Source organism: Drosophila miranda, chromosome XL, assembly GCF_003369915.1.
Source record: "Drosophila miranda strain MSH22 chromosome XL, D.miranda_PacBio2.1, whole genome shotgun sequence".
Taxonomy (NCBI): domain Eukaryota; kingdom Metazoa; phylum Arthropoda; class Insecta; order Diptera; family Drosophilidae; genus Drosophila; species Drosophila miranda.
Window position 1 is genome coordinate 11,333,184 of NC_046673.1, and position 18,640 is coordinate 11,351,823.

An 18,640-nucleotide genomic window follows, 5' to 3' on the forward strand; every position below is an offset into this window, starting at 1 on the left:
GCTGGGATTGCTCGGATCGCGCAGTCTTCTTCCTGGGGCGCAACACCTCATTGGGTCATCAGAGCGATGGATTCTTCGCCCTCTTTCGGGGTCTCAAGGCGAGCATCGCGGGAAATTTTACTTCCTACCTGATGGAGGCAGCTATGGCGGCGATGGGTCTGGAAACTCGCAAACTCACCCATACGACTGGGACTTCTGTGAAGGATGTCTCATGGAACTTGCTAGTCAGAAGCATCCGCTTGACCTTGAATCTGGTCGTCACGCAGCCGTTTACTGTAGTCTTGACTCGCCAGATCGCCCAGTTTATAGGTTGCGAAAATGTCTACAAAACTATGGGCCAAACCATCTGAAATTTTAGAATAGTTTTTCTAAATAAAGATACCGAAACAACTTGGGTGACTGCAATTTTGTATTTTAATACGACGAAAAAAAGGAGTGCGTGCATATATTAAAACAATTTCTTCTGTGTCTACCTTACCTACGGTGGCAAAGCGGGGCGAATTCGCCAAGAGCGAGAGAGCGAGCTTTTATTGCGCTACCGCTTTGCCCTAGCCTAACTTAAACTAGACTTCATGAAATACTATCCTAATAACAATTATTATTATCCAAATGGCGCTACACCGGTCCCGCTGAAGGCCTGGAAGGCTTCAAACCATTGGCAGAAGCGCCAACTTGTGGATTGGCCTCCTGAACGTGGCTCCGCTGCTCGTCCTTAGGTCGACCACTCTGACCCTTCCGTCCTGCCCGGCGGTTGTTCCGACCACCCTTCCGAGGAGCCACTGTTGAGGGGCAGGTTGTCCTCGGCGACGATTACGAGGTCGCCTTCCTTTATGTTTGGCTCCTCCTGGTGCCACTTGCATCTTATTTGCAATCCCAGCACATACTCCCGGGACCATCACTGCCAGAACATTTGCCTGGCTGACGAGACAAGCCGCCATCGCTTTAAGCAGCTCAGACCCTCCTGGTCCGGGGTCCTGGGTGCTGGGGGTGCGATGAGCGGCCCGCCTGTCAGCAGGTGCCCGGGAGTCAGCGCGTCTCCGTCGCTTGGGTCTGGGCTTAGGGGTCCTAGCGGGCGCGAGTTACGTACCGCCTCGATCCCGACCAGCACGGTCTCCAGCTCCTCTGCGGTGAGGAGAGCGCTTCCGACTGCCCGTAGGAGTAGGCCCTTGGCAGACTTCACACCGGCCTCCCAAAGTCCGCCCATGTCCGGTGCTCGAGGCGGTATGAAGGCAAACTCGCACCCGCTTCTTGACGCAAATTCGCGTATCGCGTCCGCTTCCGCCTCTATCTTCCTCCGCAGTTCGCTGAAGTGGCGACTTGCTCCGACGAAATTTGTCGCGTTGTCGCAGTTCACGCGTTGCGGACATCCTCGACGACCGACGAACCTTTGGAATGCCAACAAGAAGGAATTAGTCGTCAAATCGGAGACAATTTCTAAATGAACCGCCTTGGACGCAAAACAGACAAATAACGCTATGTAGGACTTATAAGGGGGCCTTCCACGAATTTTCAGAGTCGTATAGACTGGGCCACAAAAATCAACGCCACATACTGAAAATGGGCGGAGAGCACGGAGCCGGTCTGCGGGTAAGTTGCCCATCATTTGGGTCTGGAGTAGCGGCTTGCATTTAAAGCAACGAATACACGACCTAACTGTCGCCCTGCAGACCGCCTGAGCATTCACTATCCAAATGCGCTGTCTAAGGATACTCACGAGTGCTCGTGGGCCGGCATGAAAATTCGTTTGATGCAGATAGCGAACGTATGTCTGCACAAACTGCGAGCGTTTTGTCAATAACAAGGGAAACTTGGCATTATATGACATAGGAGCGTTAACTAGTCGCCCCCCAACTCGCAACAACGAAAAAGAGCACCATGTCCCAGCCTCTTCATGGATGAAGGGATTCAAGCGCTGAAGACTGGGGCCTAACTTGGTGCCTTTACGAACCCTTTCAATATCTTCTTGAGACTCATTTTTCTGTGTTATTTCGACTATTTTTAGAAACGCCTCGTCGTATTCTACGGATGACGGAATTTATCCAAAGTTGAGACTTTTGTCTTTGCATTTTCGGATGAAGCGGAACACGAAAACGAACACTCTTAGCAGTTTGAGGTGTGACGAGTATCCCTCGATTACATCCACTAAGTAATTTGGCTTGGCCGCGACGGTCAGTCCGACCGATTTCTTCCGACTTTCCATCTGTATCTCTTCTTCGGAAAGCTCGAAGTGTGGATTTCTGGGCCAGCTCTCTTCTTCAAACTTTAAGAACTCTGGTCCACCAAACCAGATCGACTGCACGATTTCCTCTACGTCACAACCTCTCGAAACTATGTCTGCTGGGTTCTGTTTTGTTGGCACATGCCGCCACGTAGCTTCACTTGACCAATCTTGAATCTCCGCTACTCGGTTCGCAACGAATGTTGACAACGACGAAGGGTGGGATCTGATCCAATGAAGAGTAACTTCTGAATCTGACCAGAATATCATTTTATCAATTGGAACCTTGAGCAGTGATTTGATTCGCTGACAAAGGTCTGCTAGAAGGTGAGCGGCACATAACTCAAGCCTTGGGAGCGTTTTCGTCTTGAGTGGCGCTACTTTCGACTTTGCAGTCAACAAGGAGACCTTGAAACCTTCTGCAGTCTTTCTACGGATATAGACGCAGGCTCCATAAGCTCTCATGGATGCGTCGGCAAAGGCATGTACTTGAATCGGTGACATGGGATCAGTATGCACAAATCGAGGTATGGTAATCTTCTCCAACTGACCCAAGGATTCTTTTAATAAGTTCCATGCTGTTTCCAAGTTCATTGGAATTGACTCATCCCAATCTAGCTTGTTGAGCCAAAGCTCCTGCAGTAGGATCTTTCCCTTAATTACTAAAGGACTTAACAAGCCAAGGGGGTCAAACAGCTTTGATGTCACCGATAATATGTTCCGTTTTGTCGCTCGGAGACCCATAACTGACGTGTCAATTTGGAACTTAAAGACGTCTTCGTGTGGCAGCCACGATATTCCTAACGCCTTAGTTGACTCTGAGTCCGAGATCGTTATCGGTTTAACTGTGCTCTCGGATGCGGTGACCTCAGGTGAGTTCGAAAACCATTTAGTCAATTCAAACCCAGCAGTTTGAAGAACCTGAGCCACATCAGACTTAATTGTCTTTAACTCCTCCACGCAACCAGCACCAGTCAACATGTCATCGACATAGAAGTCGGAGTCAATAACTTCAGCAGCTTTAGGGAATGAGAGTTTTGCAGACTCACTCAACCTCTTCAAACACCGAATAGCCAAAAATGGGGCTGGTCCAGTCCCATAAGTTACGGTGTTGAGCTGGTATATTCTCAAGGACTCAGACGGGTCTCTTCTCCACACTATGAGCTGGAATTGTCTATCCGCATCAGCGACCCAGACTTGGCGATACATCTTCTTGACATCGGCTGTCAAGGCGTACCTGTGTAGTCTGAATCGGAGCAATGTCGAATACAGCTCATCCTGTATCGTAGGACCGATCATCAATATGTCGTTCAAGGCCACCTGAGAGGACGTTTTACAAGACGGATCGAAAACGACGCGGAGCTTGGTCAACGTGCTTTGAGGCCTCAACACACACTGATGTGGAATGAAATAATGTGGAGTTTTGGGGATTGTGTTGTCTGTGGTAGACATGTGACCCAAGGAGAGGTACTCTTCCATGAACTCCAAGTACATTTTCTGCAACTCGGGGTCACGAGACAATCTTTTTTCAAGCGATAAAAACCGCCGTTTAGCCACTTCAAAGGAGTTGCCTAAGATACTGGGATCTGATTTGAACGGCAGTCTTACTTCAAACCGACCTGAAGGCACGACCTGAATAGTCCTTCTATAATGCTTTTCACATAACTTGTGTTCAGGAGATAAAGACTTTTTAGAAGACGGCAATTCTTCCAGTGACCAAAACTTTTGTAATGTATTGTCGATGTGGATCACTGACTCTTCTCGACAACTCAAACAATTCCTAGCTTCTTGGGTGGCAGTCACCTTTGGAGTGTATCTGCCCGACACAATCCAGCCGAGAAGCGTTTTCTGCAGAGTTGGATAGTCAGGACCTTGTCGAATCTGACCAACAGATAAAAGTTCGAAAAATGTTTCTGCACCTATCAACATATCTATCTTCTGTGGCTTGAAGAAATATGGGTCTGCAAGTGGTAAGTTCTTCGGGATTTTCCAGTCACTCACGTTAAGTGTCTGATCAGGGTGATACCCCGAAATGGACCTTAGAATCCAGAAATCAACCGAAAACTCACTACCAGTAATTCGCGACTTCACCACCGTGTGTATCTTTTTCTTGACTTGTGAATTGGATTCACCAATACCAAGCAAGTTGATACACGACTCCTCCCTACGGATCTGTAAGCGCTGTGCTAAGTCCTCAGTTATAAAATTGGTTTGAGACCCCGAGTCAAGCAGAGCTCGGGCCAAAACATGTTCACCATTATTTGTTCGGACGCTTACGATCGACGTAGCCAGAATAACTCTATCCATAGCTGTCGCATGGAGAGCATTCGAAGTGGAAGGTTGATTCTGATTGGGAGGAGGAGAAGAATTCTCTGGGGGTGATGGTAACGCTAGACTTTTATTCGCCACTGTGTACCTATGCAATGAGGTATGGTGTGAGCAGCCACACACTCGACACTTCTTAGCTTTGCATCGTACTACAGAGTGGCTTGGCTGCAGACAATTGATGCACAAGGATGCAGTTTTTGCGAATTCGAACCTTTGCATTACTGCCAGCCGACCAAATGGACTGCAATCTGTCAACAAATGGCCTTTTGCATTGCAGTAGCTGCATTGTTGGTTTTTGGTATTCGCGGTGGAACACGCGAATGAGCTCCGATTATGCGGCTTGCTTGGCACAGCTTTCTGCTCCTGCTTTGGTTTTTCCGAATTTTCGGCCGAAAGATGCTGATGTCTGCGATTAAGCAACTTTTCACAGTCCGTCCAAAGTGGCAGTTTGTCATAATCGAGCTGTTCTTCCCATTTCTCTTTGGTCACCGGATCGACTCTGCTCAAGACGAGATGAATAATCATCGCATTCGAGATCTTTTTATCATCGCCAATCGACAACAACGAACCATATATGGATGAGACGGTATCGATAAAGTTCCTTAAGGACGATGCTGATTGCTGGGTCATTTTGGGAAGACTAAATAGGGCATCAATGTGATTTTTAAAGATCAGACAATCATTATCGTAGACCCGTTTTAAGCTAGCCATTGCTTTCTCGTAGTTGGTCTCGGTTACTTGGAAAGCCCTAACTGTTCCCAACGCTTCACCGGAGAGACACGAAAGCAAATGGTTGAACTTTTCGATAATTGGAATGCTTTGGTCATTGTGAACTAGAGTCTCAAATAAACCTATGAAGTTTTTAAAGTCCGAAAAGTTGCCGCTGAACTGCGGCAGAGCTAACTTCGGAAGGCGAGCACGAGTTGGGCCACCATAAGCTGGTACTGCCGGTATTGTCTCATCAGCTGTCTTTAATGCGCAAATGAGAGACATTAATTTTGCCTTTGTGACATCGGGACCATGGCCCGATACCTATCGAGGACCGTTCTCTTGGGGGCCCAGTGGATTGGCAAGGCGTTTGTATCGATCAGGAGATCAAGAAGTGGGAGGCCCAGACCGTATCGCAGGCCCAGTCAGGACATGCATAAATGATTGGGGGTCTACTCTTGTTATGTCAATTCTGCTTGTTTTGAACAATGTGGGCAAATTCTAAGCCTCGCACTAAGAAACGATTCACAAAAGCTTTCCTTTCGCCCATGTATTTCCCTAATGCGAATTGCTAAGCCCGGTGCTAACAGGTGTCGCAGAACGGAAATGTACTAGACTGTACAGTATCAGAGCTGCCGAAATCAAGCCATGACATTCAAATACACTCAAGAACACGTTGTCAAAAAATTTGATTGCTGTAGTAGGCCATGCTCGGTTCAAAACCAGTCGTAGTACAAGTGAAAGTATACGAGCTATTGAAAAAATCAAACAATTCAGTATCGTTTCGGGCTCCATAGGGGCAACATCTCCTAAAAAAACTTAGTTTCGGTTATAAAAATAACAAAATTTTTGTGTTAAAAATAAAATTTTCGTAAAAATGAAAATGTGAAAAAAACCAGAAGAGCACTTACACAAATCGGCAGTTAGGGCTAATGGCAGACATTCTTAGACTTCGATATAGTGAGTGTTAAACAGCAGTGCTTCCGTCGTAGGCCAGTTTCGTTCCTCAATGCTCTTCGTTCTTCTTCTAGTCAGCCAAGACACATACACGCACAATGCGACACAACGCGTTGCAACGCTGCTAGGAAAGCCCTGTAAACTGATGTGACGCTCTCCGTTGGATGGAACAACATTGGCAACACTGGCACACTCTTATTTCGATATTTGGAATGATGGCATCTTCTACTTCTACGAATCACAAGGCGACAACTCTACTTAAACTGGCGAACAATCCTCTACTCTGGTACACAGCCATCCTTGACGGACAGCGTACAGCTTTTGACGGGGTAAGTTGAAGCCGTGGCAAATAGTGGATGCACCGCGAACTAATTTATCATTCCCCTTCACAGCTTTCCTAGGTTTTTATATCGTTAACATCCAAGAGGTTACTTCACGCAAATATTCACGCACTACACATTCACAATCTCTCGTTAAAAAACTCTGGGCTGATGGCGATGCAGTTGGCATGGCGAACGCACATTTTAATGTTTAATTCTAGCATATTAATAAATATATTGAAAGAATTGACAATTGTTTTAATTAACCTTGAATTGAATTCAACGGGTGGCTTTGGTTGCGAAAATTTGACAAATTGGGTGTTTTTATACCCGATACTCAAAATGAGTATTGGGGTATATTAGATTTGTGGTAAAAGTTGATGTGATTGAACGTCCAGAAGGAATCGTTTCCGACCCCATAAAGTATATATATTCTTCATCAGCATCAATAGCCGAGTCGATTGAGCCATGTCTGTCTGTCCGTCTGTCCGTCCCCTTCAGCGCCTAGTGCTCAAAGACTATAAGAGCTAGAGCAACGATGTTTTGGATCCAGACTTCTGTGATATGTCACTGCTACAAAAATATTTTAAAACTTCGCCCCGCCCACTTCCGCCCCCACAAAAAACGAAAATCTGTGGCATCCACTTTTTTAAAGATACGATAAAACCAAAAACGCAGAATCGTAGAGAATGACCATATCTTTTAGACTGCAGAATCTGAATTGGATCGTATTATTATTATAGCCAGCATCAAGAAAACAATTTCATTTTTTCTCGCCCTGTCTCTCTCTAACACACACGTAGCATAGCCGGCTTTGCTTAGAGTAAAACATTAGCGCCTAGATCTCAAAGACTATAAAAGCTAGAGCAACCATATTTGGTATCCATACTCCTAAGATATCGAACCGAGACGAGTTTGTTTCAAAATTTCGCCACACCCCCTTCCACCACCGCAAAGGACGAAAATCTGGGGATATTCACAAATCTTAGAGACTATTAACGCTAGAGTAACCAAATTTGGTATTCGCACTCCTGTTAGATCTCACTACAAAACGTATATCTCAAAATATCGCCCCACCCCCTTCCGCCCCCACAAAGGACGAAAATCTGTTGCATCCAAAATATTGAGGATACGAGAAAACCTTCATCGCCTGGTTGCCGGTCGCTTCGACATTAATGAAATTCTGGACATGGTGGCCCTTAATGGGCCGGACCACATTGAGCCTGGAGAGGGCCCGCTGCAGAATAACAACAGGATAATCGAACAGGATGGACTCAATGACCTTTTGGAATTTTTCTGCACGGGGGTACTTTGAACTACGCTGATGCACCCGTTCCATCATGCCGGTGTATTGATGCAACTGGGCTTTGAACCTTTTCCTGGTGAGATTGTCCGGCTGGGATTGCTCGGATCGCGCAGTCTTCTTCCTGGGGCGCAACACCTCATTGGGTCATCAGAGCGATGGATTCTTCGCCCTCTTTCGGGGTCTCAAGGCGAGCATCGCGGGAAATTTTACTTCCTACCTGATGGAGGCAGCTATGGCGGCGATGGGTCTGGAAACTCGCAAACTCACTCATACGACTGGGACTTCTGTGAAGGATGTGTCATGGAACTTGCTAGTCAGAAGCATCCGATTGACCTTGAATCTGGTCGTCACGCAGCCGTTTACTGTAGTCTTGACTCGCCAGATCGCCCAGTTTATAGGTTGCGAAAATGTCTACAAAACTATGGGCCAAACCATCTTCAAGATATTCACCGAAGAAGGCGTGGCCGGTTTCTACGCCGGCTTTGTGCCCCGCCTGCTGCGCAATATAGGCATCATGGCAGTCACCACTGTCGCGACGGCTCTCTTCTTCCACTATGGGCCGCAACACAGCACCATTCAGGTACTCAACGAGGTAATAGTCAATATTTCGTCCTCGTACGCTCTGCACCCGTTGTCAGTGGTGGGCACCTGTATGGATGTTCAAGGGTCCCCCTTGGCTGCTGCAATGCCGTCTCAAATGCCGCACTATGAACACTGGACTAAGTGCTTCTATGATATATATCAAGGTAGTGGATTCTACCACCGTGGGGGCGTTCTTTTCTGGCGTACGGTGCCTGTCAAGGGGCTGCATGACTTGATGGGACGCCCGAAATAAGCACAGAGTTGGCTCAGCCCTTTTTTTCCAGCTATTTGTTGAACAAAATAAACAAGAATTGTATACTTCAATTGATTCTTTGTTACAATGATATTTTCCATAGATCCTGTAACTTTTCACACTCCCTTGATAGCTAAAGGTGGTATTTCATTTGACAGGTGCAACAGCGGATCACTGCTAGCCTTCACGGTATATTTATACCATCGCGATGGTATCGTAAGAGACGAATAATAGGAGTACCCGTTTGGTTGCCTGCCATAGCAACTGAGATTATTGTGTATGCTATTACTATTAATATTGTCATACCACTAGTCAGACGAAAACAATTCATAGGACGAGACCATGGCCCGATACCTATCGAGGACCGTTCTCTTGGGGGCCCAGTGGATTGGCAAGGCGTTTGTATCGATCAGGAGATCAAGAAGTGGGAGGCCCAGACCGTATCGCAGGCCCAGTCAGGACATGCATAAATGATTGGGGGTCTACTCTTGTTATGTCAATTCTGCTTGTTTTGAACAACGTGGGCAAATTCTAAGCCTCGCACTAAGAAACGATTCACAAAAGCTTTCCTTTCGCCCATGTATTTCCCTAATGTGAATTGCTAAGCCCGGTGCTAACAGGTGTCGCAGAACGGAAATGTACTAGACTGTACAGTATCAGAGCTGCCGAAATCAAGCCATGACATTCAAATCCACTCAAGAACACGTTGTCAAAAAATTGGATTGCTGTAGTAGGCCATGCTCGGTTCAAAACCAGTCGTAGTACAAGTAAAAGTATACGAGCTATTGAAAAAATCAAACAATTCAGTATCGTTTCGGGCTCCATAGGGGCAACATCTCCTAAAAAAACTTAGTTTCGGTTATAAAAATAACAAAATTTTTGTGTTAAAAATAAAATTTTTTTGTTGAAACGCAGAGAGAGCTTGTCGAAAAGTTCAATATTTTTTAATAAATTGTCATCGGATGTGCTTGTGTATGAATACTTGTTGTTTTGTCGCTGCACCACTAAAATAACAGCCGGTTTCGAAGACGCGCTGATTAGAAGTTGTTGCTCTTTTTGCGAAGTTATCAATGGAATGCAGTAGTATTTTGATTCTGCAAGTAGCTCAGCTATTTCTTTGTTAGTTTCGGGTAATGGGACACTGCCATCGCGCAAGAAGTTGAGTATGATTCCAAAATGGTTTCCACAGCGATCTATTAGTATCCAACCTTCTGAATCAGTTAGCACCTCCATGCGACCACTAAACATAGCGCTTAGCATTGTATCATTATGCTTCGTCAGTGTTCCGATTGTAGTATAATATAAGCGACCACCAACATTCAGCTTGACATACTGAGACGAATGCCCTTTTAACAGCACTTTCTGATCACCGGACATGGCTTCAGACTGCTTGGCATGAAGCACAAATTGGTGGCTACTTTCTGCAGGTGCCAAAATCACTTTGTGTTAAAAATAAAATTTTCCTAAAATTGAAAATGTGAAAAAAACCAGAAGAGCACTTACACAAATCGGCAGTTAAGGCTAATGGCAGACATTCTTAGACGTCGATATAGTGAGTGTTAAACAGCAGTGCTTCCGTCGTAGGCCAGTTTCGTTCCTCAATGCTCTTCGTTCTTCTTCTAGTCAGCCAAGACACATACACGCACAATGCGACACAACGCGTTGCAACGCTGCTAGGAAAGCCCTGTAAACTGATGTGACGCTCTCCGTTGGATGGAACAACATCTGCTGCTGGAGTTACACAAACAAAATGTGTTTCTGGCGAGCCCACGACCCTCGGAAGGGTATAGTTGTGCGGAAAACACACTTGAACACTCTTATTTCGATATTTGAAATGATGGCATCTTCTACTTCTACGAATCACAAGGCGACAACTCTACTTAAACTGGCGAACAATCCTCTACTCTGGTACACAGCCATCCTTGACGGACAGCGTATAGCTTTTGACGGGGTAAGTTGAAGCCGTGGCAAATAGTGGATGCACCGCGAACTAATTTATCATTCCCCTTCACAGCTTTCCTAGGTTTTTATATCGTTAACATCCAAGAGGTTACTTCACGCAAATATTCACGCACTACACATTCACAATCTCTCGTTAAAAAACTCTGGGCTGATGGCGAGGCAGTTGGCATGGCGAACGCACATTTTAATGTTTAATTCTAGCATATTAATAAATATATTGAAAGAATTGACAATTGTTTTAATTAACCTTGAATTGAATTGAACGGGTGGCTTTGGTTGCGAAAATTTGACAAATTGGGTGTTTTTATACCCGATACTCAAAATGAGTATTGGGGTATATTAGATTTGTGGTAAAAGTTGATGTGATTGAACGTCCAGAAGGAATCGTTTCCGACCCCATAAAGTATATATATTCTTTATCATCATCAATAGCAGAGTCGATTGAGCCATGTCTGTCTGTCCGTCTGTCCGTCCGTCCGTCCGTCTGTCCGTCCGTCCGTCCGTCTGTCCGTCTGTCCGTCCCCTTCAGCGCCTAGTGCTCAAAGACTATAAGAGCTAGAGCAACGATGTTTTGGATCCAGACTTCTGTGATATGTCACTGCTACAAAAATATTTCAAAACTTCGCCCCGCCCACTTCCGCCCCCACAAAAAACGAAAATCTGTGGCATCCAGTTTTTTAAAGATACGATAAAACCAAAAACGCAGAATCGTATAGAATGACCATATCTTTTAGACTGCAGAATCTGAATTGGATCGTATCATTATTATAGCCAGCATCAAGAAAAAAATTTCATTTTTTCTCGCCCTGTCTCTCTCTAACACACACGTAGCATAGCCGGCTTTGCTTAGAGTAAAACATTAGCGCCTAGATCTCAAAGACTATAAAAGCTAGAGCAACCATATTTGGTATCCATACTCCTAAGATATCGAACCGAGACGAGTTTGTTTCAAAATTTCGACACACCCCCTTTCCACCACCGCAAAGGACGAAAATCTTGGGATATTCACAAATCTCAGAGACTATTAACGCTAGAGTAACCAAATTTGGTATTCGCACTCCTGTTAGATCTCACTATAAAACGTATATCTCAAAATATCGCCCCACCCCCTTCCGCCCCAACAAAGGACGAAAATCTGTTGCATCCACAATATTGAGAATACGAGATAATCATCCGTCCGTCTGTCCGTCCCCTTCAGCGCCTAGTGCTCAAAGACTATAAGAGCTAGAGCAACGATGTTTTGGATCCAGACTTTTGTGATATGTCACTGCTACAAAAATATTTTAAAACTTCGCCCCGCCCACTTCCGCCCCCACAAAGGACGAAAATCTGTGGCATCCACAATTTTAAAGATATGAGAAAACCAAAAACGTAGAGTTGTAGAGACTGACCATATCTTTTAGACTGCAGAATCTGAATTGGATCGTATTATTATTATAGCCAGCATCAAGAAAACAATTTCATTTTTTCTCGCCCTGTCTCTCTCTAACACACACGTAGCTTAGAGTAAAACATTAGCGCCTAGATCTCAGAGACTACAAAAGCTAGAGCAACCAAATTTGGTATCCACACTCCTAATATATCGGACCGAGACGAGTTTGTTTCAAAATTTCGCCACACCCCCTTCCGCCCCCGCAAAGGTCGAAAATCTGGGGATATTCAAAAATCTCAGAGACTATTAAGGCTAGAGTAACCAAATTTGGTAGCCGCACTCCTGTTAGATCTCACTATAAAACGTGTATCTCAAAATTTCGCCCCACCCCCTTCCGCCCACACAAAGGACGAAAATCTGCTGCATCCACAATATTGCACTTTAGAGAAAACTAAAAACGCAGAATCATAGATAATGACCATATCTATCAGATTGCTGAATTTGGATAAGATCAAATCTATTTTATAGCCAAAAGGAACAAATCAATTTGCAGTGGCTATGCAGCGCCCGACGTCACGCTTAGACTGATTTTCTGTCTCTCTCGCACGCACTGCTTGTCGTGTCGTTTAATATTAGCGGCGTCTGCCGGAGGAGAGCCATACTGACTTAGTATCGGGTATAACCGTAGAGTTGCGGTGTCCGCAGCAACTCACAACGTTCCCCCTCGTTTATATTCATGTAATTGATCAGCAGCAGCTCTGTCGGCGTAGACATGTTCTCCTGTCGTTGGCTCATAAAACTACGGATTCTTCTGTGACCCATCGGGCAAGTAGGAAAAAAGGAAATCCACTTTTCGTTGCCGTCGCTACAGCTGAGAAAATTCTGTATATATATATGTTTATATATTTATTCGGATACTAAAATCCAGATAAATTAAATTTAGTTGTTATGGCCCGGTACTTGGTGAGGATCGTTCTCTTGGGGGCCCAGTCGATTGGCAAGGCGTTCGCGAAGACGGTGCGTCAGGAGGTCGAAGTTTACAGAGAGGCAGCCCGGGTGCATGCAGCGCAGTCCGCCACCTTTAATCCCACCAAAACCGATGCTGCGCTCAAGGGTATGACGCTGGAAGAGGCGCAGCTGATTCTGAACGTAAAGGATGTGCTGGATCGCGGAGAAGTCGAGAACAAGTTTCAGTACTTGTTTCATGTCAATCAGAAGAATGCAGGCGGATCGTTCTACATTCAATCGAAGGTCGTTCGGGCCAAGGAACGTATTGATCAGGAGATCAAGAAGTGGGAGGCCCAGACCGTGGCTCAGTCAGAGTCCAAGTAGCAAAACCACAAAATACAACACAAAAGGTCAAAAATCAATGGTCTAACCTATTCGTTTGGCTGAAGCATGCAAAGCAGATTAGGTGTCGACTCTTCTTATGTTAATTACATTCGTTTTGAAAGAAGTGCACAAACCCTAAGCCTCGCACTAAAAACAGATTTACAAAAGCTTTCCTTTCGCCCATTTTTTTCCTTTATTTCAATTGTTGAGGCCGGCAGGTCTGGGTGCGGCGACTGACTGGACTGACTAATGGAGGATGCCTATGACTGGAAGGCTGGCTGCTCGAATCGAGTTGAGTTGTACCGGAATGGCACATTTCATTGTTGTTTTCACATTCAAATGCTTGTTGAGCAGCCACTCGACTCCGTATCTTTCCCTCTTTACTGTTGCAGTCTAACCAAATGTCAGCAGAGATTAAGCGGCTAAAATCTAGACAGGGTTCAGATGCCAACTAACCAATGCAATGTAACGAAGCGTAACGAGAGACACAAGAACCAGCAAGGACACGTTGTACAAGATTTTATACACTACCAGGCACACAGACGCACACACACACACGCATGCAGACAGACAATGAAGCGTAACTGGCAGATGCACGTAATGAAAATATCAAAAATCTAAAACGAAATGTGCCAACAGCCAGGGACTACCGAGTGCGAACGCACGGCCCAGACACAATTCAGTTTTGGTTCATTTGAATGCGACACATTTTTGGGCTACAACGCCGGGAGTAGAGGGTATCAAGAGTCTACCAATGCCTGGTCGGCAAGCCTCTTAGCAGAGCTCTCCCTATGATTTTAGCAGGTGCCGTTTCCAAGGGTATACCCTTGGTTCATCTGTCTTCTACCCCGAAAATCCTTGCTTAAATGCCAGTTGGGCCAGTTGTTGCTGCTGTAGGTGTAGCTGCTGCGAGTTGGTCAGGTTCATTTAGGCCAGAGAAATCAAGAGTCAAAAGTTAGACTTGGGACCCTCGTGCCGCTTCCTCCTTCGGCCACATAACGAAACTATAAACGTTGGGAAATTACTAGTTATTACACGGGCATGTGTGTGTGTGGCTCACATGGATGATGAGGGGAAAATTCGTATCGTCTTAATAACCAAAAAATGCCATCAGGCATCAGCTTTCAGCCATGGCAGTACCAGCAGCAGCAGCAGAAGCATGTCCTGGCCTAGAAATTTCTCCACTGTTCTGTCCTGTCCTGGCATGTCCTGTTCTTGATTCTAGCCTGGTTCCTGCAACATTCACGCATGCCTGCCTAACAGTGGATATACATACATACAAACATGCATATGGACATGTAGACATGTATTTTATTATACTATATGTATGTATATGAGTGCATCGTAGCAACTGTTGAGCAGAACACGAATCTGTTGTAGTGTCGCCTGAGCAAAATGCAATTAGACTAACGATGCAACACAATTTTGTCTTCAACTTCATAAAGATGTGATGCCAGCGAGGAGAGATGAGTACTTTCGAGAGGGGCTTCGGGAAAGCCAGATGGTCAGCCAGAGAGAACGAGGTGCAGTTTGAACAGTTTCAATGCTCTTGGAGCGATGAAAAGTGATGATCTTTTTCTGAAAATCGCCAATAGTCTTACATTTGTCACAGATATGTAGAAAAACTGAAGGATAATGGGGAAGAGCTATATATATTGGTGTGTTTTTTATATTTAGATAGAAGGTTAGCATTCCTTGATCGTCTTTTCCATACTGCAGACTGTTTTTCCTTCGAATTTCCACTGGCTTTGTGTCATACTTCGATGGAGGAGATTATCTTAATGGGTTTGGGTTGGGGTAAAGTGTAGCAAACCTTTTGAGCAGCCTTCGTAAAATTTGCAACACTTTTGTGGTGCAGCTCTCGTTCATCTGTGTGGGTGCGTGGACATTTGTGTGAGTTTGTGAGTAGCGGAAATGTTGAACAAAATCAAGCATTTGCTTGGGAAACTGGGGAGGCTTTGTCCTACGACTTAGGTTTCATAAGCTGTCAGTTTTGTGCGCAGCAAATTGCAGTACGTTCGGGCTTAATTACCATTAATAACGAGTCAATTAAGGAGTCAATTATGAATTATTATTGAAATCAGATCGAATGAAAGCAGTACGCACATATAAGTATGTATGCCTGTAGAATTAGGTGTGTATCTGTACCCGTGCTTGTGGGTAGATCAATATCAGTATCCGTATCAAATAATTTACATGTGTTCATGCCCCTTCTAAGAACGCGGTCGACAGCAGACATAACAAAATTGCCACATGTTCACATCTCATATATGTCATAATTAACACAGGCCACTAAATGCATGATTGGTAACATATGAATATTAATTATGCACTCGGTTCCACTCGGCCAAATCGCTGCGAAATCTCTTGTACTGAGATCGTGAAAAATGGTCCGATAAACAGCTGAAATGGTCAACACATTCAAAGAAAATATTTTATGAAGAACTTGTTTAAATTACCATGGCAGTGACTTTTATTGGAGACAACGCTCAAATATATGTCCATTTATTTTGTAAATTCATCTGCGATCAAAATTTCAAACAACTTTTATATATTATAGAGCTGAACAGCGAAGTATTCCTACAGACAGTCATATGGGGTCTTCTCGGTTAACGTGGCAATTTCACAAAGTCACAAAATCCCTAAACAAGCCTATAAAAATGGTTGGAAAAATATGAGGCAGCAGTCCGAAATGATGTGCGGGGAAAAATCGAGGTGAATATGCTATTGGGAACATGGTTTCGTTTTTTGTGCTTTTTTTTGTTTTGGTGGATTGGGCGGATGGCTCTGGTTGAAATATATAACGCATACGCCGCATGGGCTTCCGATTTCCGACAACAACGTCGGCGGTTTCAATTTTATACCGTTAAACCAATTAACAGGTTTTACACAAGCACAAACACAATCACACTCCCTTCCTCACACTCACACCCATACACACACCCACACACACTTAACCCGCACACATTTATGAGGTGTTAATCGACGTCATTCTGATGTAAAGCGCGATGAGAAGCAATATATATTTTATGGGTTGCGTAATTAACAGGCAACAACAATAAACAGCCAGAGGTAGAGACAGCGACAGGTTAATGAGGCTTCATTGATTATGCATTTATGCATATGAGGTGTGTGAGGAACTGGAGCGGGCTTTTCTTTGGGGGATGAGGAGGTGGCGACGGAGATGGAGGAGGAGGATTGAGTGCCGGTGAGTGGCAGCTTTCCACATCAAATTAAAATGCTACATATGCTAATGAAATCAACCAAAATTATGAGCAATTATGAATAGCTTAATGGGATTGCCATTGCCTGGCATTGGTTTCGTTCGGATTGGGTTGTTGTGGCATTCTTCCTTTACACATGGCACCTCTCTATTTAGCTCTTAAAGCTACTAGCTTTAAAGTGTATATTCTTTTATTTTTTGGGAAAGAGACCCAGAAGAAACAGGGAGTATGGAGAGAGGGAGAGGTAGAGGTAGAAGCAGCCAGGTGTAAATTATAAAACTGGCAAGATTTTTGTTTGGCATTTCCTTTCCTGATGCGGGAGTTGGAGACGATGATGATGATGATGATGGCACTGCTGGCACACAGACTCTTCTTCTGTCGTCATAGCTGGCTGGGCTTGGACTCGAGCGTAATGCCAACAATTACGCAGCTGAATATTTTATGAGCCCAGCAGATTAATATGAATATTTTATTATCATTTTAGATTCCTTACTTCTTTTTCTGGCTCTCACCCACTCTGGGCTGTCTTTCTGTCTGTTTGCCAAAGAACCAGCCAGCAGCCCATGCCAAGGACCAAACCAAGTCAAGTTAGACGGTATGGCCAGAAATATGCTTTGTTTTTTGGCATTTCATTGTGGAGGCTTCTGCTGTGCCGGAGAGCCGCTTTCCATTGAAGTGCAGCGTCCCATTCGGAGCATTTATGGGACAATTTTATAGAGTTATTTAACCTTATATTCGCACAAAAGAAAATCAGATTGATCTGAGTGCATTTCGTGTAACTTTTTCCAGGCATATTCTCAAGTTGAAGTTTGAGTTGAATTTTCAGAGTATTAAATGTTCGTTGGTACTGGGGTTCCTCTCTTTTGACTCCCCTTCCTGTTTGGTCTGCCGTTTTTTTGCACCTTGGCAGACGAAAATGTTTATGCCTTGCCCCCAAACAGAGAGAGAGAGAGAGAGAGAGAGCCAGGAAAAAGAATAAATGAAAAGTGTGTGAGAACGGCAAAGGGAAAATGTGGTGAGAACGGAATTTATGACCACGAGCCTTCAAAGGGCCAAGTTGCCTAAATGTTTTTTCTTTCCCCTGCAGCAGCAGCAGTAGCAGCAGCCGCAATCCCAATCCCATTTCCATTCCCACCGCCTTGCGCCTTGTAAAACGAGGCCAAAACAAATTGGAGACGAGGAGTCCCCTTAATTCGCAGTCAAAGCCAAAAAGCCACTTGGAAAACTGTTTGCGAGAGCAAAGCGGCATTTTCTTTCATTTGTTACGTTTTAAATTTTCATGCGCTGCGAGTGTCGGCAATTACGAAGGCCTAAACTTAACAGATGAAGATACATATGGATGTACCCGTATACATACATATTTATGTACATATATGTTTAGTGTGTAGGGCTCCCAATAATATCGTCATCATCAAGTGCCACGCCCACAGCCCCTACGTTTTTTTTGGCGGTGGGGAAAGCGTGTCCAGACAGCTTGCTGTGGAGGAAGGTGCAGGGCATCTCTGATTTATGCAGGCCATAAAATAGCTTGGCGTGAAAAAACGGAGAAAGTCGTGGGAGGCGGAGTACTGGTGCCGCCGTGGCAGGAGAAAGGGGATGTGCCGAAGCCGAAGCCGGAGCAGGCTTAGCCCCCGAACTGAAAGGAGATCAACGTGTTTCGGGGTGCAGTCAGGGGTTGTCGGCTCCAGGATGCCTGTCAAGTCGCAGCGAATGCAGCGCGAGATGTAGCGGTTCTGGGGCTGGAAAACCAAGTCCGTTGCGGAACTAGTTCCATTGGTGCACTAAAGAATGGTTCATTGGAGGTTCCAGTGGTTCCTGATACGTCGGAGTGCTTTCGGTAAGTGACTGCCATTGACTTCCCTTGTAAATGACCCCCAAGTTAGGACAGCAATCCAGCGTATCTCTTGGTTGCTCTTTCCAACGATGTATCATAGCAATTCCCCACAATTCTGCATACAAAACCGAATTTACACACTTCCAGAACATTGCTGTTGGATTTCAATTAGGATTAAAACACAATACTAGGTGCCGCACAATTTCAAATCGAAATCCGATTCCGTTCCGTAGCTGCAGCCTGC

General features: G+C 44.9%; 2 protein-coding genes and 1 long non-coding RNA gene across 4 annotated transcripts; all 3 read left to right on the forward strand.

The window, feature by feature from the left end:
• The first annotated feature begins 6,028 nt into the window (after positions 1–6,028).
• On the forward strand, positions 6,029–6,777 carry LOC117189372. Of its 2 annotated transcripts, none has more exons than XR_004473376.1 (3): positions 6,029–6,214; positions 6,290–6,540; positions 6,604–6,777. It is a non-coding gene; the product is annotated as an uncharacterized LOC117189372 (long non-coding RNA). The 2 variants fall into 2 exon arrangements; XR_004473373.1 differs by having other exon boundaries at positions 6,031–6,214; positions 6,286–6,540.
• Positions 6,778–7,894: 1,117 nt separating this feature from the next.
• LOC108156757 (mitochondrial carrier homolog 2-like) lies at positions 7,895–10,602 on the forward strand. The gene is made up of 2 exons (XM_033394475.1): positions 7,895–10,224; positions 10,296–10,602. The coding sequence occupies exon 1, from the start codon at positions 8,058–8,060 to the stop codon at positions 8,670–8,672; it is 615 nt and encodes a 204-aa protein (XP_033250366.1). The 5' UTR covers positions 7,895–8,057; the 3' UTR covers positions 8,673–10,224; positions 10,296–10,602.
• A 2,352-nt stretch (positions 10,603–12,954) lies between these two features.
• On the forward strand, positions 12,955–13,338 carry LOC108156833 (mitochondrial import inner membrane translocase subunit Tim16). Its single transcript, XM_017288583.1, has one exon. The coding sequence runs from the start codon at positions 12,955–12,957 to the stop codon at positions 13,336–13,338; it is 384 nt and encodes a 127-aa protein (XP_017144072.1).
• The last annotated feature ends 5,302 nt before the right edge of the window (positions 13,339–18,640 follow it).

Bases quoted from the DNA above. Each gene is read 5' to 3' on its own strand.
- LOC108156757 (XM_033394475.1), top strand. From the start codon at position 8,058: ATGGAGGCAGCTATGGCGGCGATGGGTCTGGAAACTCGCAAACTCACT.
- LOC108156833 (XM_017288583.1), top strand. From the start codon at position 12,955: ATGGCCCGGTACTTGGTGAGGATCGTTCTCTTGGGGGCCCAGTCGATT.